Genomic DNA, 23,986 nt, shown 5'->3' with positions numbered 1-23,986 from the left:
GGTGCAGGGGGACCCGGCCCCAGGCGGGGTGCCCCGGCCGTGACCCATGACGAGGGGAAGGGCCCGGCCAGGCCTCCCGGGGGCGGACACGGGGCTGAGGGCAGGTCTGTGGGACGGACCATCCCGAAAGCATCCGTGTTGTCTGTTTTTATAATTCCTGTCGGTGAGGAAGTCGGGGGATTCATAACGGTGATGGGGAACTCGGTATCTTTGCGAAAAAAATGCTTTTAACCCCTCACCTGGTGCCCCCGTATGAAAATGTCTCCCAGCCCGAGCATCAGCCTGTGACCCAGGAGGTCAGGGTTCGATTCCCGGTCCGACAGGCCGGGTTGCGGCTCCATCCCCAGTGTGGGGAGAGCAGGAGGCGGCCGACCCATGATTCTCTCTCACTGATGTTTCCCTCTCCCTCTCCCTTCCTCTCTGAAATAAGTAAAAATATATTTTAGAAAGAAAAGCCCACGCTAGACAGGATTAACAAAGCCAAAAGCTGGTGCTCTGAAAAGGCGGGGGGGGGGGGGGCAGCCCCGATGACCCCACCCCGCACTCACACCCCACTGTCTCGGCCACTCGGTGACCAGGGTGACCAGGATACTGCAGAAGGGACGGGCGCCCCTCCAGGAGGGGCTACACGTATGTTGAGACCCCCATGTCGCTCCCTCTGGGCCACAAAGAATGCGGAGGGGAGCCAGGGTTGCCCCCAGGACTGGAGCCCTGATGCTGGCGGCGTCACCCCCCAGGGGACGGGCAGGGCCTACAGGACGGAGAACCGTCTCCACAGCAGCAGGTGGCCAACTGCCTCCTCCCGCAGGACACACCCGAACCCCTCGCCGACACGCTAGGCATTTACGAGGGAAAATGTCATTACATTGAGTTGGCAGGAAATGGGGCCACGGCAGCCCGAGGTGGGGGGACCCCTCCTGAGCTGCCACAGCACACACCCCCGGCCCCTGTTCCCACCCTGCACACCCTGGGGACCCTCCCGACTCCACTGGAAGCAGAAAGCCCATCCCCTCATCACCCACTATTTTAGCGCCCGCCCCTGCGGGAAGTGAGGCGCAGGACAGGAGGGCACAGAGGAAGGGAGGCGCGGCTTTGTCCGTGGCCTGTGTCTCGGCAGGAGAACTGCAAACCCTGGAAGCGAGAAGGTGGCCCAGACGTCGCTGGGGAAGGAATGGGTCCGCTAGGGCGCCTTCCGCTTCGTGCACCAGAACGCCAGGCGATGATCGTCTCCCAAGGAGCCGTCTGTCCGGAGCCAGGAGGCTCCCCGAGGATCACCCGTCCGGTCAGCGAGACCACCTTGGCACCGGTTCCCCTGGGGCTCTCTTTACTTCTCAAGGTCGCACTTTTGCTGCTCCAGATCCTAACATCACAAGGTCACCCTCGCAGGTCAGAGGCAAAGAGCAATCACGGGTCCCTGCCATCTGCCTTTTCTCAGTGAAAAACCCGGCACCCGGGAACCCACCTGCCTCCTCAGCAGGCACCCCCTCAGGCTCTATTGGCTGGAACAGGGTCCAGTGCCCTCCCGCCCCGAGCCAGGCCCAGCCAAGAGGAAAGGGAGGACCGTGATAAATGGCCCGGCAGCGGGCGTTCCCTGGCACTGCCTCTGCCTGAGCCCACTGCACGCGGAGGCCAGGACAGCTGACACCGACCGGTACCTGCGCGATTTAGCGTCACCCGTTTAGAGGGAAATGGGTGCTGGGAAAGACCAACCATGTTTTCAACAGCAGGTCCAGGACCCCAAGTCCAGGTATAGAATGGATTGTCTCTGGGGACGAAGGCGTCATCTTCGAAAGGGACACAGCAGCCCAGCGGCGAGCGAGACTGACATTTTCCTGAAGGGTGGGGACAAGGGCGCTGGGCAGGAGGGCGGTGGGTGCTGTCCCCGGGCTCTCCCCTCCGAACGATGGCTCTCCCCTGCCTGCAGTGCCGCCTCCTCTGTCCTGGCCCCAGGCCACCTGCAGCCTGCCAGCCCTGACCATCTTTCTCCGAGGTCTAGGCCATCAGATGGGAGAAGCGCGGCAGCCTCAGGCCCGGGCCGCGATCACCATGGAAACCTCGGGGCAAGGACCCGCCCACGTGGCGGACGCCTGCACCGCCAGCACCGCCAGCTCTCGGGTTTCGCACTCCGTGGTTGCCCCCAGGACGTGGAGGCTCCGGGTCCGGGTAGAAGGGGCCTGGCGCCGCAGGGGGCAAGGCAGGCGCGGGTGGGAGGGTGGGCAAGGGGCCGGGAGAGCCCCCCACAATGGGCTGGGGCGCAGGGTGACGTCAAAGGAGGCGCTGTGAAGCCAGGGGGTATAAATGCCCGCGGTGCCCGAGGGGAGGGTTGCGAGCTCCAGCTCCTCCTGCCCCGTCCCAGGCCTGGCTGGGCGCCCCGCCTGCGCGCCCCCATTGCTCATTTTGAGGCCTCAACATTGAACGTGCACCTGGGAAGCTGCCGAAACCCCAAGATTCTCGCCGCAGAAAAGGATAAAAAAGCCCCGAGAGCGGACTCAGTGCGGGTCTCTCTACCAGAGCACACCCACCCCGTCCTGGGCATGAACTCCTTATTTCCGCTTTGGGAGCTGCTTCCCCCCCTTTTCTCTTCCAGTAGGAAACCTGGGGTTGCACGTGCGACTCCAGCAGCTGTTAACCTGGAAATGGGGCTCAGTCGCTGACATGCGGCCCCGGCCTGCAGACAGGTGGGGGGCGGGGGGTTGGGACCGGGGCCGCCGGGGGCACCGACTCCAAGGGCCGCTTCCTGGCGAGTCACTGACCGGAGGGGTCACGCCTGGAGGGGCCCCAGCCTCTAAGGCAGCGGTTCTCAACCTTCCTAACGCTGCGACCCTTTAACACAGTTCCTCACGTTGTGGTGACCCCCAACCATAAAGTTATTTTCGTTGCTACTTCCTAACTGTAACTTTGCTACTGTTATGAATCGTAAGGTAAATATCTGATATGCAGGATGTATTTTCATTGTTACACATTGAACATAATGAAAGCATAGTGATTAATCACAAAAACAATATGTAATTATATACGTGTTCTCCGATGGTCTTAGGCGACCCCTGTGAAAGGGTCGTTCGACCCGTCCCGACCCACAGGTTGAGAACCGCTGCTCTAAGGGCTGTTCCGCGGTCGACCCCGCACCACGGCCCCCACTGCCGCGCCCCCCATGGGCCCAGCCCCAGCGACCCCGTTCCCATCGCTCTCCACCCCCAGGTGCTGCGGGCGGCCCCACGGTCGCGAGCAACCCGGGGCCAAGAGGCCATCCCGCCCCGCCCCTAGTTCAAGGAGAGAACCGCCCAACTGGCCTCCCCGCTGATTGGCTGAGCGAAAGGTAGGCCGGCGGTGATTGGTCGGGCCTGACGCCTCTCGGCGCGCACGCCGCGGCCGCGCCTTCTTCCGCCGCCGGGCCGGTGGGCGGACACGATTGGTGCGGCCGCGCTGCCCCGCCCCCCGGCCCCGCCCCGCCCCGCAACGTCAGTACCCGGCGTGCCGCGCGGCGCTTCCCCTCCGCCCGCTAATGTTTTGGCCGACGCAAGATGGCGGTGCAGGAGTCGGCCGCCCAGCTCTCCATGACCCTGAAGGTGCAGGAGTACCCGACCCTCAAGGTGGGTCTGCGGGCCGCGGGGCGGGCCTGGGGCCGGGCTCCCCGGGGCGGCGGGGTGTGCGGGCTCCGGCTTCCCAGGGTCTGCGAGGTCCGAGGGCGTCGGGCTCTCGGCGGCGGGGCGGCTTCGCAGGTTGGCGTGCGGGGCGGCCGTCCCGTCCGGCCTGCGAGGGCCCGAGGCGGGCGGGGAGCGGGTCAGCCCGCCGCCGGCTTCGCCCTCCGAGGCCGCCGTGGGGCCCCGGCGTCGGAACCGGCCCGAGCGGCGCTCTGACGGCCGGGGCGGCGGGCCGGGTGGGGCCGGGAGGTGCGGGGGTCGCGGCGCCGGCTGCCCCGGCGCGGTCCGAGGCGGCGTGTGCCGGCTTCCGGCCTCCGACGAGGGGAGGTGCGAGCAGAGCCCGCAGCTCTAGGGCGGCACCAAACCTGAAATACAGCCCCGGCCGCCGGCCGCGGGCGGTGACCTTGGGTGGCCGCTCGGCCCGTCGCATCCCCGCGGGAGGCCGGTGCCGGGAAGGAGCGGACGCCCCGGGAACGGGCTCCCCGAGGTCAAGGTCACCGCCTTGGGGAGCGCAGCGGCTCTGATTCCTTCCCTGCCCCCCCCCCCCGGTGGCGGGTGGGCCTGCCCCGTGGTCACCACTGGCGGGGAGGCCGCAGGCTCTTCGCGTTGCCTCCCGCCCAGGCCGGTCCTGTGAGCTCCGCCGTCCCCCGAGCGTGACGCGGGGGACCTCCGCGCCGGCCGCTGCTGCGCTGGGCCCTGCTCTTCTGTAACCTGCGGGCGGGCGGGCGGGCGGGCGGGCGGGCGGGCGGGGACCCTGTCGGTGCAGGTGTCAGCGTGCGGCTCCCGGAGGCCCCGCGTCAGTGGCTGCACCTGCTGGCTGTGTCCTCGCCCCCGTCACGTGGTCATTTGAGCGGTGGCCGGGGCTCGCAGGTCCGCGCCCGTGGCCGTGTGGGTCCGGCCGGGGGACGTGAGAGCAGCAGACAGGACCAAAGGCTTCTCCGTCCGGGGCCTCACGGCCTACTCGCGGCTGCTCGGCAGCCTCCGCCGGGAACGGTGCGCCGTCACCGGGTGAGGACGCCGGCGTGTCTGGGAGCTGGACTTTTGAGAGGTTTGAAAGCAGGGCTTTTGCGCTAGAGACCCTGCGCCACCGCGGGCCCTGCGTGCTGAGGCCCGTGTGGTCGTTCCTGTTCTGTGGACACGTGTCCCTGCGGAGCTGACCTTCTAGAAGGACTGGTTCCTAGCGGATGAGGACGTTTCCCTGGGAAGCGGGGTCCTCGATTTGGATGTTTGTTACCAGGGACTTAGCGGGACGTGGGCAGAGCCGATGGCCCAGCCGGGCTGTGCAGCCCTGCAGGGTCCAGGCCCGGGCACAGGGTCAGGGAAGGAGGAGGGGGGCAGAGGGCTGCGTCCTGGATGGTCCGCTGCGCTGCTCTGCTCCCCGGGCGCGTGTCCCGCAGGCGGAGGGGTGGGAGTCCTCACGCTGGCAGCTGGGGCAGGTTTGTCACAGCCCAAGGCCTGGGGCTCCTGGGTACCAGGAAGAGAAAAGGCTGTGGTGAGGTGCTGCTGCCCTGCCCTGCGCACCTGTCCTCGCTGGCCCCGGTCCTGCGGTGGGTGGCACGGCCTCTACCACTGCGGACTTTTGGGCCGGATGCTTCTTTGTTGTGGGGGCTGTGGGATGTCCGGCTTCCCCCCACCAGATGCCAGTAGTGTGGCCTCGAAGGTCTCCAGACCTGGCCGGATGTGAGAACCACGGACCTGGTCTGGCTTCAGGGAACTGGTTTGTGCTCCCAGGAGGGTTGGGGTGGGGGACGCAGCCTCATGCTCTGGCCCTGGCTGTGTTCTTACCCTGGAGGGCCCTTGGGTGTCCGGTGTAGGTCATGCCCCTCGGGCCTCCGTGGACAGAGAGGGCAGGAGCTTGGGTGCCTAGCCCAGCGTCTTGAACTAATTTTATTTTTGATAGTTTTTTTCTGATTACAAAAGTAACTAATGTTTATTCTCCAGTTCATTCTGCTAATCATCCTATTAATGTTCTGGTATATTTTATTTTCCCTTTCAGATAGTTGCAGTCAATCAGTCAGTACTTTAGAGACCTTTATTATTATCCAAACTGGGTGTCCACACAGCCCAGGTAGTCTCCAGGCCACCTGGCTCTGGGGCCTGGCCCCTCCAGTCTCACCTGGGCCCACCTCCGTCCTCACCTGGAGCCCCATCTCAGCAGCCCAGCTCAGTCCCACCCCCGTGCCCCTCTCACAGGCGCAGGCTGGGAGTGTGGGTCTGTAGGACTTCTCTGCCAGAACGTGTAAATTGTGCTTTTAACCGGTGACAGTCTTTTGACCAAGTCTGCCCGACAGTTCCAAAGCCTGGGTTTGTACTCGTCACAGAGAATTTGGGGGACAGGTACGTGCCTAAAATTGTGACCCTCAGGCAGTTTTCCAGACTTGGTCATGGCTGTATTTGGGGGATATGTGGTCTCCAGTCGGAGAAACACCGGTGAGCAAGAAGTGTGGACATAAGAGACAAACGGGGGTGGGTGTGCGGGGTCCTGGGTGGTGGCCTCGGCTGGGTCTTCACTCCTCTCTCCAGGAGGCTTTTTTTAAAATATATTTTATTGATTTTTTTTTTTTTTTTTTTTTTTTACAGAGAGGAAGGGAGAGGGATAGAGAGTTAGAAACATCGATGAGAGAGAAACATCGATCAGCTGCCTCCTGCACACCCCCTACTGGGGATGTGCCCGCAACCCAGGTACATGCCCTTGACCAGAATCGAACCTGGGACCCTTCAGTCCACAAGCCGACGCTCTAGCCACTGAGCCAAACCGGTCAGGGCTCCAGGAGGCTTTTTTACTTACAAAGTCAGGCGTCCCTCCCTCAACGGTGGTCGCCCTACGTTGCTACTGCTGCTCTCCGGTCCACGGCCCCTGAATCAAACTCCCTTCCTCTCCTACCTGCAGCCTGTCAGACCTGCCCAGCGCTGGGCTCCTCCCTGCCAGCATGACTCCCTGCCTCGTCCTCCGAGACCCGCAGGGAAAGCTGAGCCTGCGGCTGCCGGCCTTTCCCTCTCACCGTCCTCGCCTTTGGCTGGAGGTTTGACCACCGGGTCTGCCCTGAGCGAGCCGGGGCCTTCCTGGGACTGCAGGCGGCTGTGTGTAAAGAGCTCTTATTCTCGAACGAGTCACGTCAGGAAAGAAGGGGTTTCTGATGCCCACTCGTGCCGGCCGGCTCGGCTGGAGTCGGTGCTGGCCCCCACGGGTGGTCACCTGGCTCCAGGGCTCTGCTCTCCTGTGCTCCTCCTAACACGCCCGGACGGGCCCTGCTTGTCGGTGCCTCTGTCTCCCAGTGCGGGACAGGGAGGCAGGGGGTGCAGGCTGGGCTCCCGGCGCAGGCCGCGCTCCTCCGCGGCTCTCGGGGGCCTCTGAGCGCAGGCCTGTGGGGTGCTGGAGTGTGGGAAAGAAAAAGGAAAGGGAGTCCCTGTTCTGGTGCGGCTCCCGGTGGTGGGAGGGAGGCCCCGAACGCAGGGACAGTGCGTTTCAGAGCCTTTATCAACCAGGTGGCGGGAGGGCTGGGAGCCTGTGGGGTGGCCGGCCGTGGGCTCGTGTTTTGGGAGGACGTGGTGGCTGTGTTGCCGCCTTGGCAGATCCTACCCCGTTGGCACTCAGCCCCGTGGAGGGTCGTAGAGCGTTCCCGAAGCCACACAGAGTGCCCGGCCCCGCGGTGCCAGCTGCAGGCCAGCCGGTCAGCAGGAACAGGACGCAGCCAGGAGGACGGTAGCCCCAGAGCAGAGCGGGCCCTTGCGAGAGCCCCGGAGCTTCCCCGCGAGGGGCATTGGGCGGAGCAGGGCTGGGGGCTGACCTGCCGTGAAGGCCGGTGGGGGCTGGTGGGTGTGTCGGTGCAACTGCGGAGACCGTGATTTTGAAAACTCGTGAAAAAAAGAACGATGTACTGTTTCAATGACTGCCTACGAATAGCAAACAACAAACACGGGCAGGCAGGACGGGCTAGATACAGCCGTGGGCTGTAGAAATGAATAAAACTAAAAAAAGACCGTACCCTTTTATGTAATGATGTTTACTTTGAATGTATATCAGTTCACACAAACGCTCCATCCATGCTTTTGTTCCGCCCTCCAGTCCAGTTTAAGAACCGATTGTGGCCCTCGAGTCAAAAGGTTTGCCCACCCCTGGGCTAGGCCAGTGGGAGGAGGAAGGGGACATAGGTGAGACTCTGAACAATAAGATTGGAAAGTGACCTCCCTGAGTAGTTTGACGGTGACTCTCAGCCTGGAGAAAAGCACCAGCTGTGCGATGGTCTGGCCGCCCGTCCTGCCTGCGGCCCACGGGCTCCAGGTGGCCTCGGCCGCCGCCTCCGCCTCCACTCTCAGCGCACAGCCTCCTCGCCTGGCGGGCGAACTGCCCGTCCCTGTCAGCTTGTGCTGGGCCCACACCTTCTTGCTGCTGCTGCAGCACTTGGTTCTCCCGCTGCCTCAGTTCCCCCCGGACAGCTCCGATGGCCCCTCCTGAACCCTGTTCTCCAGCTGCTGGTCCTCTCGGCCCTCCGTCCTGTCTCTGGGAGATTCTGTGCCACCGAGGCTGCCCTGCAGAAGCAGCCGGGGCACCTGCTTGCTTTGCCCAGAGTCCTTCCCCCGGGTGCCCCCTCCCAGAGGTCACGGGGTTTAAACTGGAAAACCCACCACCTCCTTGTCTTTGCCGCTTTGTGTGTTTCTAACCGTGGGCTTATAAGCTCTGGGGAGGAGGGCAGAGAAGGAATAATTCTCCAGTTAAAAAATAGACTGTTCAATATTACTTGGGCAATTCTGTCCAAAGCAGTAAGAATCAAAACAGAAGCAAATGTCACTGTTAGGACAGATGAGACAGCGTATGTGTACATGCCCGTTAGACACAAGCCAACTAGCTGGGAAGTGCTGACGGTGACTAAGGTCAGCACGGTAACGGGCCCATGGTCAATGCACAAAGCGCGGCCCTCACGGTGCAGACCTCGCCGGCGCGGGCGCGGCTTCCCCAGCGCCTGGAAGAAGGCTGCCTGTTTGTCTGAACAGACTCATGGCAGCAGTGCCGGCACCCCCTGCCTTGGTGCGCTGATCAGGAATTCCTCATTTATAAGAAGCCCTGCTGGACACCAGAGTGGGGTGGGAAGTGCTACAGTAACAACCTTGCTAGAAAGTGGCTGCCTTCCATTTATATTTTTTATCTGAGAAGCAGCCCTGGTCGGTGGGTCAGTGGTTAGAGCACCGGTCCGTGCACCGCAGGTGTGGTTCCCCTTCCAGGGCACGAACCTAGGCTGCGGGTTTGCTCCCCACCCTGGTGGGGGCGGGTGCAGGAGGCAGCAGTCGATGTCTCTCACATCGCTGTTTCTCTCTCCCCCTCCCTCCCACTCTGAAAAGCAGTGGGAAATATATCCTCATTTGAGGATCAATCCCCCCCAAAGCAAACAAACAACAGCAGATAAGAAGGAGGCAGTGCCTGGCGGGGGTGTCTCGGTTGCCTGGGCTTTGTCCTGTGCCCAGAGGTCGCCAGTTTGAGTCCGGGTCAGGGCACGTGCCTGGGTTGCAGATGTGATCCCCAGAAGGGGGCGCGAGGGGGCAGCTGATCAAAGGTTCTCTCTCATCCATGTTTCTTTCTCTCTCTCTCTCTCTCTCTCTCTCTCTCTCTCTCAAATCAATAAACACTTTTTAAAAGTGAGGACGTCAGCTGTGCTGGTATTACATACGCCACTGACATGGGTGCCCATGGGGCTTGTGTTGGATTTGGCTGGGGCGCGGGGCTGCCGGAGGGCGGCCTGGCCCTGCCCGCGGCGGCAGTGGTGGGCGCCATGCTGCTGGGCAGGCCCGCTGACTCGGAGACGCAGCTGGTGTTTTACTTCGGTGCCCTTTCTGGAAACGGACCCGCCGCACAGCCAGACTCTGAGGTGACCAGCGGGCGGTGCTGGGACGACTGCACGAGCCGAGGGGAGGGCGCAGTGCTGACCGCTCCGCCTTCTGCACTGGTCTCATCACTCCCCGCGGAGACTGGCCAGAAGCCTGTTTAACACGGGGTTTGAACCGCTGCTGTGGGGTGTGCCTGCGTGGGAAGGTCAGCTTGGGGCAGCACACACCGGAACAGGCCGCCCTCCAGGGCTCGGGGTGCGTCCTGCCTGCGGGCCCACACCAGCACCTTCGGAGATGTTTGCGGCTTTGTGATAAATGTTCGAAACCTCTTCTGAGGTTCCTCAGTCGTGAAAGATAAAAGGCCTCATGCCTTTGGGGAAATCCTTCCTTCCTGTGCTGGTAGAAATGGCTGAAGACCTGTGACGACAAGTGAAATGCGTGTCTTTGTCAGCAAATACTGTCCGAAAGCCACAGCGAACACTGCAGACAAGGGAGGGGCGTGCGGCTGGTGGGAGCACAGGTGTTGGCCGCGCATTTGCCAGGACCCGCTTCGGTACGAAGACAGGAGGGCTGCTTCTTGAGCCATGTGGGGGGGGGCGGGCAGGGGCTGGAGAACAGCTCACTGGCTGGAGAGAGCCCATGGTCTTCAAGGCTGAAACGCAACCAGTTACCAAGGAAAAGCCGCGCAGATCTCGGTCAGACAGACTTAAGTCACTGGTTTAGCTGGTGAGATAAAATCAGAATTTAAAGCAAATAACAAACTGTAAAAACCCACCAAATAGGAACCTTAAAGAGCTGATTGCAATTGGGAGAAAGATCCAAGCCCTCTCTTGTGGAGTTGGACACAGGCACGCACGGGAATGTGTTGAGTTGAATCGTATAAATTGCTATTTTGTAGGTTAAACAGTGATGACTGAACAGGCCTGTAGCGTAGAGATTCCCAGGAGGCTCTGCCCGAGGAGAAGCAGGACCGGGGCTCCGGTGGATGCTGGCGGTGCCCAGGGGGTTGGTGTGGGTCCTGAGACAGGCAGGTGGTTCCCAGCCTGTCCCGTGAAGTCAGTCTCCCCGTCACCAGAGCAGACGGGCAGCTCAGGCCCCGGCGGCCGTTACCCCACGAGAGGAGAGACAGGTGCCAGTCGTCGTCAGCACCGTGCGAGGACATCGGGTCCGGCCGGTTCACCACGGGAATGCACGGCTGGCTCCACGGGCCGACGGACTCGCGGAATTCACCTTCCGATGACGGGAGCTTCCTCAGCCTGGCCAGGGGGTCTGTGAACACCCACACTCGGCACCACGACTCCCTGAGATCAGGCACCGACGGGGGTCCCCCTCGCCACTGCTCTGCCACGCCCTGAGGGTCTGGTCAGGTCGAAAAGGAACCACAAAGCTATCTGCAGGCGAACTGCTCTTATGGGGAAGATTCCCAGGAACCCACACCTACCAGAACCAACAAGCAGGATTCAGAGGCCGCACGTGAGACGTTTCTGTGCCTGAGAGATGGAAATCAGAAAGGAAACCGAGAACGAACTATTTAGGAATAAGACTTACACTCAAAGTAGCAATACTTTTCAAATTGATCTACAGATTCAGCACAAGCCATAAGAAAATTGTAGCTGGTTCTTTTGCAGAAATTGACAAGCCAATCCTGAAATTCTTAGGGAAATGCAAGGGACCCAGAATAGCCAAAACAGTGGTGTGAGCGGCGCAGGCTGCAGCCACTACCAGAGACAGGTCACAGTTTGGGGGCTGGAAGTCCAGGTGGGGGTGCAGCGTGGTTGGCTCTGGGAGGCCACTTCCAGCTGCAGACGGCCGGCTGGGCGGAGAGTGAGCGCCCTAGGGACCCTGCTAAGGGCACTCATCCATTTATGAGGCTGCACCCTCGTGACTTACCGCCTCCCAGAGGCCCCATCTTGTCGGGGCTAGGATTTCAACTGGAATTATGGGGGCATCCTGGGCCCATGGCAACACTGAACAACAGCTCCCCAACCCTCAGCAGCCCAGCACCCACCATCTCCCTTTCCGTCTGGACGTGAGTAGCTCTAGGACTTGGTGGACGCGGGCTGGCTCCAGGGCTTGGCTGGTTAGCGCCCTGTTCTCCAGGTTCCTCGCGTTGCACCCCTGGCAGGGTGTCTGCCTGTTAAGGCCGAACGACAGCCACTGTGTGTAGAACGTGTAGTCTTTTCTGTTGCTGTTGATCCGCACCAGAGAATGGTTTTCCATTGCTTTTTTCAGATAGTGGAAGGGAAGGAGGAGGTGGGGAGAAAACATCGCCGTGAGAGACATACTGACTGGTTGCCTCCTGCACATGCCCCGACTGGGGGCGGGAGCGAACCTGCAGCCCAGGTACATGCCCTTGACTGGGAATCAAACCCAAGACCCTTCGGTCCGAGGGCCAGCACTCTAACCACTGAGCCACCGGCCAGGCCAGACCACCTCTTCTTGAGCCCTTCGTCCATCGCTCTCCCCTTCTCAGCGCTCGTGCAGGGGCTGCAGAGGCCTCGCTGAGGGCACCGTGGACCCTCCGACAGCCCCGTGTGGACCGCGCCGGGCACTCACCGGGAATGCTTCCCGTGAATCCAGTCGGCCTTGGTGCCCCGGTGTCCCATCCACAGTGAGACCAACACCCGGTTGGAAACAGGATCTTTGCTCTGAGGCTGGGTTGGCGCCCTGTTCCCTTTTCTGTCCCTGCAGGTGGGGGTGCTGGTCATGCCGAGTTTCCCCAGCGGCTGCACCTCACCGCCCCCCCACAGTCTGCAGGGTCCGGGCGCGTCCCGCCAGCACTAGGTTCTGTGTTGGGGCCGTCCTAGTGGCCTGAACTGGTCTCTGGATTCCACGCCCCTCCCTGGAGTGACACTGAGCGCCTCTCACGTGCATGTTGCCTGGGACTGAAGTGTCTGTGGAGGACTTGCCGGGGTTTTGTTGCGGGGTTTTGTTGCGCTGTAGGAGTTCTCTGCGTAGTCTGGGCTGCTTCCCTCTCGGCCTCCTGTTTCAGTTTCAGTTCGAGGGGTCCCATTGGCTACTTTTGATTGTGTTGCCTGTGCTCTTAGGGATACATTTTTATTTACTTCCAGTTTGAATTCCTCCAAAGTCTGTTTCACTTCTAGCCATGTTATCCAGTTTACTGAGGCAGGATGTTTCCCTGTCAGGCCAACGACATTTCTTTTAGCCGACGGTGTCTTTCATCGGTCTCTTCCTTCACTGCTGTTCATTGCCCCGTGGCGTTACCTCGTTGACTGTGTTTTTGCTGGGCTGAGGCCTTCCTCCGAGTCATCTTCCTCCCGGGTTGGTGGGTGCTGACCCCGGCGTCCTGAGCGCCTGGACTGCCCTCCCTCCCCTCGCTCTCAGCGACCGTTTGCTGTGGTCGGATCCTCAGCGCCTCTGAAATTCCATTTTTTTCATTTGGCAAAAGCCCTTTGGGAAGGAGCTGTGGGACCAAACCGCAGGGCGGCTGTGGGAGGGCAGCAGCGGCTGGGCTGGGTGCCCTGGGCGGAGGCTGAGGAGCAGCTGGCAGGAGCCGCCGCCACGTGGCTCAGCAGCCGCCCAGCCCAGGGAGGCCGACTCCAGGAGCTCCTGCGGGGGCGGGGCCAGCCACACCCCTGACCTTGGACACACCCAAGGTCCTGGGCTCTGGCCAGACTGTGGGGAGGGTGGGGTGGCCAAAGGTGGAGCCTGAAGGAACCCTGGGGAGCGCACAGAAGGCCAGTGCCGGCCAGTCCTTGCGTGGGAGGGTGGGGCAGGAAGTACGGTCAGGGCCACGTGGAGGTGAGTGAGTGGAGGTGTAGGGGCTCGCTCAGCCCAGAGCAGGGCGCTGAGGTGGAGTGTTTGCAGCTGTAGGAGCGTGATGGTGCCGTGACCCCAGGTGAGCCAGCGCTGTATCTGTGGACACTGGGCCTCAGGCCCACCTGCGATTCTGTGCAGCAGTGGGGTGCCTACACCCCGACATGCACCAGGTCCCGAGTGGTTTCTTTCATCACCCGGTAAACAGTTCAATTTGACTCTGACCGTAGGGTGTAAATCGCAGGCCTGGCACTGGAACCACGCGTCTCCTCTTCCTTTTTGGACATCCAGGCCCTGCTGTGAAGCTGGCCGTGGCATCTCCCGTTTTTGTCGGCTCTCTGGGTTTGGAGACGGTTTGCTTTTTAGATTGTTTTTATCCTCACCCAAGGACACGGTTTATTGAATTAGAGAGAGCGGAAGAAAGATTAATCGGGCGCCTCCCATATGCACCTCGACTGAGGGTTGAACCGGCAGCCTTTTGGCAACAGGATGCCACTCCCACCAACCGAGCCACCCGGCCGGGGCCGTTTGCTTTTTTGCGTTGGTCTCTGCGTCCCGGAACCCAAGGGACCCTCCCTCCATTCGTGTGTCTGTCACTCCTTTCGGGTCTCAGGGTCAGAACCAGAACCCTAAGGAGGTGCCCGTGGCACTGGTGGTCTCAGCACCCTCTCTCCGCCAGGTGCCTTACGAAACACTGAACAAACGCTTCCGAGCTGCTCAGAAGAACATCGACCGTGAGACAAGCCACGTCACCATGGTGGTGGCCGAGCTGGAGAAGACCCTGAGCAGCTGCCCTGCCGTGGACTCCGTGGTCAGCCTTCTGGATGGCGTGGTGGAGAAGCTCAGCGTCCTCAAGAGGAAGGTCGGTCCTGGGCCGGGCCCGCCCGCCCACGCTGCCCGGAGAGGGCTGGGGGTCCTGGCCCGAGGCGGGCGGCTGTGCTGACCGGCGGCCCTCCCTGCCGCCTGCACTCAGAGCCTCAGGCCGGCCTCCAGTCCCTTCTTCTTCCTGGGGTCCGGGCGTCCTGACTCCACAGTGCCCAAGCCCCCAGGGCAGGCCGACGGGAGCCGGGTGATGTATTTAGAATTTCACCTAGAACAGCGCGTGGGGGTTTTGTTTCTGGGAATGGCAGGTGGGGTGTTGGCACTGATATGCCCACTGAGACAACCCAAAGATTGTGATACTTTAAAGTATCAGAGTCCTCCTGAAAGGAAGGGTTCCCAGGAGGACAGGGGCCCGAGGGGAGGGGGCTGTGCTGGCCACCCTGCATGTGCGGGAGGCAGACAGTGACCCGGGGCCCTGAGCACTGCCCCTCTGGAGGGTACCCAGGAGTGGACGCCCCCAACAAGGCGTTGCAGCCCTTCCACCTGGCACAGCTGTCCTGGCAGGGGCGCCAGGCAGAGTAAACGCAGTTCTGAGGTGTGAGGTGTGCGTCTCATCCTCCAGGTGCTGTACAGGCCCCCGGGGCACCATGGACAAGGCAGGACGGACCCCCGGGGCACCACGGACAGGCAGGACAGGCATGGGGTGCCGCAGACAGGCCCCCGGGGCACCATGGACAGGCAGGACAGGCATGGGGTGCCGCAGACAGGCCCCCGGGGCACCATGGACAGGCAGGACAGGCACGGGGTGCCGCGGACAGGCCCCCGGGGCACCATGGACAGGCGGAAGACAGTGCAGCGAGGGCTGCACAGACTTCAGACCCATCAGCGGTCAGAGACCCTGGTTTACTGTGTTTAAGGACTAAAGAGCAGCTTGAAATAGACCACGTGATTCAGTTTCAAAAGAACCAAATAAAACTTCAAGAAATGAAAAAACAAATGACATGAAAAACTCATGTTTGCTTATGACACGTTTGAGCGTTTGTGCGTCAGACAGCCACAGTGAGAGCTAGTGAGCCGGGAGGCGGGCCGGGAGCCTCGGGAGCCTCGCGAGCAGCGCAGGGGTGCAAAGGCCTGGAAGCAGCGGGCGGGCAGACGGGTCGTTGCCGGGCCGGCGGAGAGCTAGAGCAGGAGCACCATCCGTACCCTCAGCCAGCGGTTCTCAACCTTCCCAACGCCGCGGCCCTTTAACACAGCTCCTCACGTTGTGGGGATCCCCAGCCATAAAGTTATTTTCGTTGCTACTTCCTAACTGTAACTTTGCTACCGTTATGAATCGTAACGTAAATATCTGATATGCAGGATGTATTTTCATTGTTACACATTGAACATCATGAAAGCACAGTGATTGATCACAAAAACAATATGTAATTATGTATGTGTTTTCCGATGGTCTTAGGCGACCCCTGTGAAAGGGCCGTTTGACCCCCAAAGGGGTCTCGACCCCCAGGTTGAGAACCGCTGCCCTAAGCGGTAAACGAAGCAGTGGGACCCTGAGACAAACCTTAAAAGCAGCGGGAGAGGCGCCTGTGGGAAGGCAGTGCCCGGCCTCGCCCGGGCTGTCCACACCCGTCACACTTTGCGGTGGGCGGGCTGTGCGGACGCCTAGGCCAGGACATTGCAGGGCAGCTGTGTTCCTGTGAACAAAACTGACTTTAAGGAGGAGAGTTTGTAATGACAGGAGGTCTGGTTACATGTGCGTGGCAGCGTAGCTGCAGAATCCCTAAGCCAGCAGCCAACAGAGGTGCGGTCCACGGGGAGTGAGGGCAGCACCGGCACCAGCGCACCGCGGGAGGGGCGCCACGGGTGGGGCGGCGGTGCGCCCGCGGGCCGCTGGCCTTGGCGCTGAGCACCCCGCCCCTGTCGCAGGCGGTGGAGTCCATCCAGGCCGAGGACGAGAGCGCCAAGCTGTGCAAGCGCAGGATCGAGCACCTCAAGGAGCACAGCAGCGACCAGCCGGCGGCCGCCAGCCTGTGGAAGCGGAAGCGCATGGACCGCATGATGGTGGAGCACCTGCTGCGCTGCGGCTACTACAACACGGCGGTGAAGCTGGCGCGGCAGAGCGGCATCGAGGTGGGCGTCCTGGGCGGACCCTGCGCCCCGCCCTGAACCCGAGGGCCCGACCTGATGAGCGCACACGGCTCCCCCCCCACCCCCACCCCCCGCCCCGCGCGCTGCCCTCGCTGGTGGGGCCTTTTTCCAGGGCGGGGCTCCCTGTCCATCGGCCTCTCCAGTGGCGCCGGTGGGACAGGTGCAGAGCAGGGCGCGTGCCTGCCTGTCCTGTCCTGTCCAGGCCCAAGCCCCAAGGCGCTGCCCATGACCCACTCAGCTAAACGGCCACATTTTGAACTCTGGAGAGCAGTGTCTTCGGCCGCGTGTCCTGGGTGCACCACCTCAGGGGCCCCTGTCCCCTCAGCAGGACACCGCCCACCAGCACCCCCTGCCTCCCACGCTTCAGCCCCGACAGCGCCTCGCCCGTGGGGACGTGGCCCGGGCCCGGGTCCCGTCAGGACCAGCGGCGCTCCGAGCCCAGGGCCTTCCTGTCGGACATCCCGCAGCCCACCCCGGTGGAGGGACACTTACCGCCAAGTGTCCGTTCCCTCCAGGGGCCTGTCTGACGTCCGGGCCTGGGTGCACGGCCTGTGCCCAGGAGCCCTCTGCCTGGCCTGGTGCCGGTCCTGCCGCCTCGCGCTGCTGGCCTCTCCCGGAACCGCCGCCGCAGCCCCACCCACCCACCCCCTCTGGTCACCCCTTTCAGAAAACCTCCTGTTTAAGGCCTGAGGGGAACAGCAGAGTGAGGGGATGGGCTGCTGGGGTTTTCCGGCTTCTTGTGAAGGGTGGGCCAGCCGCAGGTCCTTCCGTGTCAAAGGGCCTGCTGGGTGGGGGGCTCCCCTGTGGCCCAGCCCTGCCCTGGGCAGACCCCTGCGCGCCCCTGGGAGCGGCCGGCAAGGTGCCTGTGCGCCATCAGGGGTCCTGGCCGGGCTGGTGTGGGCCTGGGAGAGGGTCCCGGAAGTCTGCTGGCCGGGGTCTGGGTGCCGGGCTCTGTGCTCTGAGCGAGCGCCGCTGCCCCCCCCCCCCCCTCCCCAGGACCTGGTGAACATCGAGATGTTCCTGACGGCCAAGGAGGTGGAGGAGGCGCTGGAGAGGCGCGAGACGGCCGCCTGCCTGGCCTGGTGCCACGACAACAAGTCCCGGCTGCGCAAGATGAAGGTGCTTGGGCCCCGGAGGGCGGGCGGGGCTGAGGCGGTGCAGCCTGCACCTGCTGGTTGGGAGTTTAGTCCTGGGCACCTGCGGGGCCGCGGGGTTTGGTGCGGGGTTTTGGAATTTCGGGGGGCGCACCCCCTTCTGCACTGGGGTTTGGACCGATACCCTAAGCATGAAGCTCTGAGGGAGCCAGTGGCGGCCACGTGGAAGCAGCACGGGCGCCCCGGGGGCTGGATCCCCATCCCGCCCGCCTGCATCGCAGGGGCCTGCAGGGAGGCGGGTGTCCGCCTGCCGGGGGCAGAGTTCCGGGCCGGGAAGTTCGTGAGCGCAGCTTCATCTGAGACCCAGCAGCAGCTTCGAAACGGCACCTGCAGCCGCGGGTCGGACCTGCTTACGGAAGGCGCTCCCACGCGGGCTGCAGGAACGTGTGCCTGTTAACCCTCCGCCTCCGTTAGAAGTCTGTCTTCCGTGTGCTAACCCGAGCGCCTCCCCTCCCGTGTGAGCTTGTCGTGTGCACGTGGTGACAGCCAGGGTGACACTCTCTGCCACTCAGGGCCGCCAGGGCGAGCATGACGCGAAGCCGGGACGGAAAAGTAGAGTGGCCAGTGGCTCCCCTAAGGAGAGTGAGGATCTTGGTATGGAAACCATAAAAGGAAAGCCAGAATTGGTACGTAACCCCCGCCCGCCCCGCCCCCGCCTGCCCCACAGCCGTGCTGCCCGCAGAGCGGGAACCGGGTCGGAAGGAAATGGGCTTCCGTCTGGGCAGGTTGTCCCTGCGAGCCCCTTGCCTCCCAGACCCACGGCTGCTGGGCGAGGGCGCCCCTCGGTGCTCTCAGACGGGCCTCGCAGCCAGTGTGGGCGAGCGGGCCAGGCTGAGCCCGGCGGCCGGTGCACGTGGAAGAGCAGTCACACACAGTGTGCTTGGGAGACGCCCTCACGCCCTGGCAGCACGCTCATGGGCATCGACTGGACAGATCAGGGCCCCGACTGCCTCTGCGCGTGCGCCTGTGTGTGCACACAGGCCGGGAGGGTCACACCAGGGCCAGCGGGGTCTCAGGTCAGTCAGGAGCCCGGAGGAGGGAAGGAGCTCGGAGGCTCGAGTGTCACGTAGTCGGAGATGCCAGGTTCGTGCCTGGTGAGCTGACTGGGGTCTCCAGACACTTGGGGCCGTGTGCGCAGAGCCCGTGATGCGTGTCTGGAAGCCCAGCAGTCCAGGCGTGGCCCGTGGTCAGTGCTCTCGATCACCCAGCCACGGTGCTTCTGTGACACAGTCGCCCGTGAGCGGCCTGCAGCCGGTCCTCGCCTGACACGTCCGCGGGTCTGACCAATGGGGCAGGTCTCGGGGGGATTGGCACAGAGAGCCCCCAGTCCTGGGCCCCCATCACCATTGTGTGAGAAGAGGCGGGGCAGGAGCTGCTGTGTTTGAAAGGGAGCCTGGGAGCAGAGCCCCGAGAGCGAGAGCGTGTCCTGCGCGAGCTGCCCTGGTGTCACCACAGCCCCTGTCCGCGGGGCCTCCTGGGCTCCAGCCCTGAGAGGCTGGGAGGCAGGCCGTTCTCTCCCCACGGGACCCAGCCACTCAGCACACGTACCTGCTCACCAGGCGGGTCAGGTGTGGGGAAGGCCCGCCCCGGGCGGAGGGGGAAGGGAGAGCAGGGAGCCTGCTGTGCAGTGGGCGTGTGGGCACCAGGTAAGTGGCTCTCTGCGTCTTTGCCTGCTGGCCCCAGGGTCTGGGCGGCACGTCCATGCTGTGCCACGTGGTCCGAGGCACAGGGATGGGGCTGAGTGCTGAGCTGGGGCTGCCTGCAGCCAGGGGGCTCGGGCGGGAGAAGCACGCGTGAGCGGTAAACAGATTCGGCCGCGTGGGAGGACTGACCTCACTGCTGTGGGCAGTCTCCAGTCAGGCCTCCTGGGTCTGGGTGTTGGGGACTCGAGGATGAGGGGGGAGCCCTAGGCCTTGCCTCCTGTCGGTCCACACGACTCGCTGCTGGTTGGGACACAGTTCTCTGAAATGGCGTGGAGACGGCACAGGGAGTGACTGCTCTGTGAAGCCGCCCAGCCTGTCACCTTAGGTTGCAGAGTCGTCTTGCTCCCTCCCCACCCACAGGGCTGGAGGGCACTGAGATCTCGACAGAGCGTTTGGGTGTCTGTACCAGGACCCTGCTGCTGGTGCCCCAGAATTTCCCAGAACTGTCTCCGGAGTCGCCGTGTGGGACTCTACCTGGTGCTCGTGCCCCCAGAATTTTGTGTGTAGCTTGTGGGCTGGCACCTGTCAGGCACGCAGCCAGCCTCGGCCAGTCTGGGGCTCCTGACTCCCTCACCACTCTGCCGGCTCTGTCCAGTCCTGGCCTGGCCCCTCTGCCTAGGCCAGCCTCCCCGGGTGTCTGGGTCCCTCCCCACCCCCACCCCCCTGCGGCCCCTGCACCTGCTCACCCCCCTGTTCATGTAAGATGCCACCTTCCGGCCTCCTCCTGCCAGGTGCCAGGGGTTGGGGCTTCAGCACAGGGCTGGCCTCCCTCCCCCCTCCGTCCGCCCCCCCTCCCCCAGCAGCCCTGGTGTGGGACAGCCTGGCAGGTCAGGGTGGGTGTGGCTTTGATTCTGTGACTCGGAGGTGCAGAGAGGGAGCTGTCCCCATGTGGGCACCTGCCTCGCCCAGGACGCTGTGTCCCCCACAGCCCAGCAGCCTTGCCGTGACCCTGGCAGCTTCTCACCTTGGTCACACCTGTGGGGGCCACCCAGCTGTCCCTGAGGGCCTGGGCCATGGGTGGCAGTGCTGCTCCACCATGCTTTGCCGAGGCTGCGCCAGGGGAGGCTGGGCCCTGACCTGCAGACCCTGGAGCCGTGGGCTGGGGCCGGTGGGCGGGGCCGGGCGGCAGGCCTGCCCCGGGCACTGTGTGCACAGCATCGAGCTGGTCTGGGGTTGGCCGGGCAGCAGGGCTCCATGGTGCCACCGGGTGAGCCTTTGTCTTGTCTTTGCCCTCAGAGCTGCCTGGAGTTCAGCCTCAGGATTCAGGAGTTCATTGAGCTCATCCGGCAGAACAAGAGACTGGACGCCGTGAGGTGCGCAGCGAGATGGGCGCACGGGGTCCGGATGGGCAGTCACGCACGGGAGGGCTGACCGTCCTGTCACCCGGGTCCGGGTGCCATGCAGGTCCTTGGGGGTCGGGTTTGTGTAGACCAGGGTCACGGGAAGGGCTCGGCCGGTGTCTGTGTGGGACTCCACCCGGCGCATCTCACGCTGTCCCCGTCCCGGTCCCTCGGTGGGGCCGGGCGCTGGCGAGCTCGCTTCCCGCAGACGCCGGCCGGGCACCGAGTGTAGACGGAGCTCACGCTCTGAAAGGCGGGACCAGCCTGAGGAGAGTGACCCGTTGTCTTGTAGACACGCCCGGAAGCACTTCAGCCAGGCCGAGGGCAGCCAGCTGGACGAGGTGCGGCAGGTCATGGGCATGCTGGCCTTCCCGCCGGACACACACATCTCCCCCTACAAGGTACCCGCGCCCCGCGCGCCCTTCCCGCCTCCTGTCCCCGTCCAGAGTCCAGAGCGGCTCCTGTGCTGTGCAGCCGCCCAGGGTCCTCTCCGTCCTGGAGGCTGGGGGCGGGGGGGTGGGTGGGTGTGGGCGCTGCTTGTCAGGAAGGGGCCGCGAGCTCTGAGCCCCTCCCCACGGCCCACCTCCTCCCGCCCTGCCTCGCCACATGGACCTGAGGACCTGCCTGTGCCCTGGGACCCAAGTGACTTCCTCCCTTGGCCTGAACCAGCCCTGCTGTCAGGCCTTGAAGCTGCTGCGCCCAGGGCTTCCCCTGCAGCCTCTCCCATCCCAGGCGGGGCCACACCCAGGTGCCAGGCGGCCTCTGACGGGCCCCACCCCTCTGCAGGGCATTGGAAGCTTCCCCGACTGAATTCCCAGTTAGTCCTGGGTCCTGGAGCTCCTGGGTGGTGAGCCCACCCGCGGGCTGGACCACGGCACCGCCCCTGCTCCGGGGGAAGTGTGTAGGCCAGAAAGGCCGACCTGCCCTGGGAGCAGGCGTCCAGTCGGGGGCCTGGGCCTTCCTCCCTGCGGGGCCTTGTGGCACTTCCCACGGCACACGGGAGAACCGTGGCTCAGGAAACGGGCAGCTTCCAGCACAGGAAGCATAGAGCTGAGGCTGCGGAGTGTCCTGGGGGGAGGGGGGGCGTTTGGAGGACCCGGCGTGTGCCGTGTGCAGCTGCCTGGCCCTGGCAGGGAGTCCTGGGAGTGTGAGGGCCACACGAGAGGCAGGATGAGGGCCGAGAGGAGGCACAGAGCTGCCCTCCAGCGCAGGCCTGGCCGCGGGCTCCACCACTGTGCTGGGATGAGAGCAGGGAGGGCGGCGTGGTGGCCGCTGGGCTTGGGGTGCCGCGCACCTGGCTGAGGGCTGGCAGGGGGCTGGTTGCATCTTCCAGGCTGATGGCAGGGATTTCCCTTTTCATCTGTGTGCCTCCCACACACACACGCGCAAACACACGCCTTTGAGCGTGAACTCAACCGTTGTAGGGGCAGACGTGGGCCAGGCTGAGCCTTATTTCCTGGGAGGAGGAGTTTCTGTTCACTCGGTGCCCAGCAGGAGGCTCAGACTTGCTCATGGAGACCTGTCTGTCCCGAGGCCGTGGGACCCCACCCTCTGAGCGCCCGTGGGCTGGAGGGCCGGCCGGTGGCCCAGCTCCGCCTTCCCTTCCAGGACCTGCTGGACCCTGCCCGGTGGAGGATGCTGATCCAGCAGTTCCGGTATGACAACTACCGGCTGCACCAGCTGGGGAACAACTCTGTGTTCACCCTCACCCTGCAGGCCGGCCTCTCGGCCATAAAGACGCCGTATCCTTCTGGGCTGTGTCGGCAGCCCTGCGCCTCGCGGCCCGTGTCCTCTGGCAGCTGGGACTGGGCCATTTAGAATAGCTTTCCGGTGGGTTCCAGGTCCTGCGGTGTCTGCTGTCCCGGTGGCCATGCTCCCCAGAGCGGAGCCTTCCTGTGGCCAAACAGCTGACCCAGACCCCGTGCTGGTCTGTGGGTCCCTGAGTGCACTGGGGGGTCCCCTCCAGGACCCCATCAGGGCCATGTGCCTCTTGCTCGTCATCTGACGCTGGCACGGTGGGCAGGCCCAGCCTGTGGGGACAGGTGGCCGTCCTGGGCTGTGCACGTGCTCCCGCCGTGAGGCCGTGGGCTCCCTGGGATGCGGGTCCCCCGCTCCCGGTGGGCTCTGGCCTCTGGGTCCCTCGGCCTCTGGCTGCGTTCCCGCTGAGCCCAGGTCTCTGCCTCGGAGAACTCTGCTTCCAGCCTGGGCCTGCCTGCAGCGGGCCGTCCCCGGAGCCTTCCTTAACCCGCGCAGGCAGTGCTACAAGGAGGACGGCAGCTCCCGCAGCCCCGACTGCCCCGTGTGCAGCCGCTCCCTGAACAAGCTGGCGCAGCCCCTGCCCATGGCCCACTGCGCCAACTCCCGCCTGGTCTGCAAGATCTCGGGCGACGTGATGAACGAGAACAACCCGCCCATGATGCTGCCCAACGGCTACGTCTACGGCTACAACGTGAGCCGGGCCGCGGGGCGGGCGGGGCGCCTCCCGCAGGAAGTCGCTGGTGACGGGGCGGCTCGGTGCCTGGGGCCACTGCTCTGTCCTCATGCGTCCGTCTTATCTCGCAGTCTCTGCTCTCCATCCGTCAAGACGACAAGGTCGTCTGCCCGAGAACCAAAGAGGTCTTCCACTTCTCCCAGGCCGAGAAGGTGTACATCATGTAGGCGGCGCCTGCCTCGCGGTGCCTGTTTCTTGCGACCAAAGATCCGTGAGCAACGGCAGACGCTTAGGAGCAGAGGAAGGAGGGGCAGCCTGTACTGGGAGCCACACTTGATCGTAGGACTTGGTAACGGGAGTCGAGCTGATGCGTCCGGGGAGGACCGGCACCTTCCAGAGACTCGAGACCCACTGGACACCAGGGAGACCCGAGGACGTTTCGGAAACAGTGTCCTCCCTGTTGCTCGTGACCGGCCTGGGAGCAGGCGTGTCCTGCGTGGTGGCGCCTCACGTGGACGCTCTCGTCTCGCTGGCGTGGCTGTGCCCCCGTGGGGCCTGCGTGGTGGTGGCCCTCGGCTCCCCACGCTGTTGTCACAGACGAACGTCCGGCTGAGTGACCACGACGACTTGGGATCCAGGGAGCCGAGAAGCCGACGCCGCTGTCCGTAGGTTTGTGCTTAGTGCTCAGTTGCATGTGGATGTTGCTTAGCTAATAAACTGTCCGTGTAACCATGTCAATAAAAGGGTTTCTATTTCTCGTTTCCGTGTGAGCGGAAGCTGCTCTGCCTTCCTGAGGCCTTGGCCCTGTCTGCTTCTCCCCTCCCCACCCCGTTAGTCAGCAGCTCGAAGGTGGCCCCTGCTGTGGGTCCCCTGGGTCCCAGGCTCCTGAAGTAGGGCTGTCCCCTGCGGAGCAGTGCACTGTCCAGGGGCTGGGCCACCAGCAGGACCCCCACCCCCCGCCCCCCAGGCACCTGCCGAACTTGGGAGCGGGCAGCGTCACCCCCACCCCCTCGGCCGGTGAGGCCTCACTGGAGCCGTGCTCCTGGGAAGTTGCTGGGCAGGGACTGGGCGCTGGGTCACACACCGTCCAGCCTGCCCCAGTCAGCACACGCCAGGGGCCGGGGAGCCAGGGCTGGGCTGCCCGCAGCCT

The 23,986-nt window shown here is 63.8% G+C and overlaps 1 protein-coding gene across 4 annotated transcripts; it reads left to right on the top strand.

The window, feature by feature from the left end:
- Positions 1 to 326: 326 nt before the first annotated feature.
- On the top strand, positions 327 to 23,597 carry MAEA (macrophage erythroblast attacher, E3 ubiquitin ligase). 4 transcript variants are annotated; one of them, XM_059677787.1, is made up of 10 exons: positions 3,443 to 3,590; positions 13,918 to 14,100; positions 15,987 to 16,190; positions 17,205 to 17,327; positions 17,875 to 17,988; positions 20,302 to 20,378; positions 20,698 to 20,806; positions 22,014 to 22,147; positions 22,659 to 22,854; positions 22,968 to 23,597. In XM_059677787.1, exons 1-10 carry the CDS (start codon positions 3,522 to 3,524, stop codon positions 23,061 to 23,063), a joined length of 1,305 nt encoding a protein of 434 aa, XP_059533770.1. In that variant the 5' UTR covers positions 3,443 to 3,521; the 3' UTR covers positions 23,064 to 23,597. The 4 variants fall into 4 exon arrangements, 3 of the variants coding, with proteins under 3 accessions (XP_059533770.1, XP_059533780.1, XP_059533787.1); XM_059677797.1 differs by lacking the exon at positions 17,875 to 17,988; XM_059677804.1 differs by lacking the exons at positions 17,205 to 17,327; positions 17,875 to 17,988.
- The last annotated feature ends 389 nt before the right edge of the window (positions 23,598 to 23,986 follow it).

This window comes from Myotis daubentonii, chromosome 1 (assembly GCF_963259705.1).
Source record: "Myotis daubentonii chromosome 1, mMyoDau2.1, whole genome shotgun sequence".
Taxonomy (NCBI): domain Eukaryota; kingdom Metazoa; phylum Chordata; class Mammalia; order Chiroptera; family Vespertilionidae; genus Myotis; species Myotis daubentonii.
This window is presented reverse-complemented; position numbering and strand designations above follow the sequence as displayed.

Bases quoted from the DNA above. Each gene is read 5' to 3' on its own strand.
- MAEA (XM_059677787.1), top strand. From the start codon at position 3,522: ATGGCGGTGCAGGAGTCGGCCGCCCAGCTCTCCATGACCCTGAAGGTG. The intron at 16,191-17,204 runs GTGGGCGTCCTG...CCCCCTCCCCAG, and splicing joins CGCGGCAGAGCGGCATCGAG to GACCTGGTGAACATCGAGAT. The intron at 22,855-22,967 runs GTGAGCCGGGCC...CTTATCTCGCAG, and splicing joins GCTACGTCTACGGCTACAAC to TCTCTGCTCTCCATCCGTCA.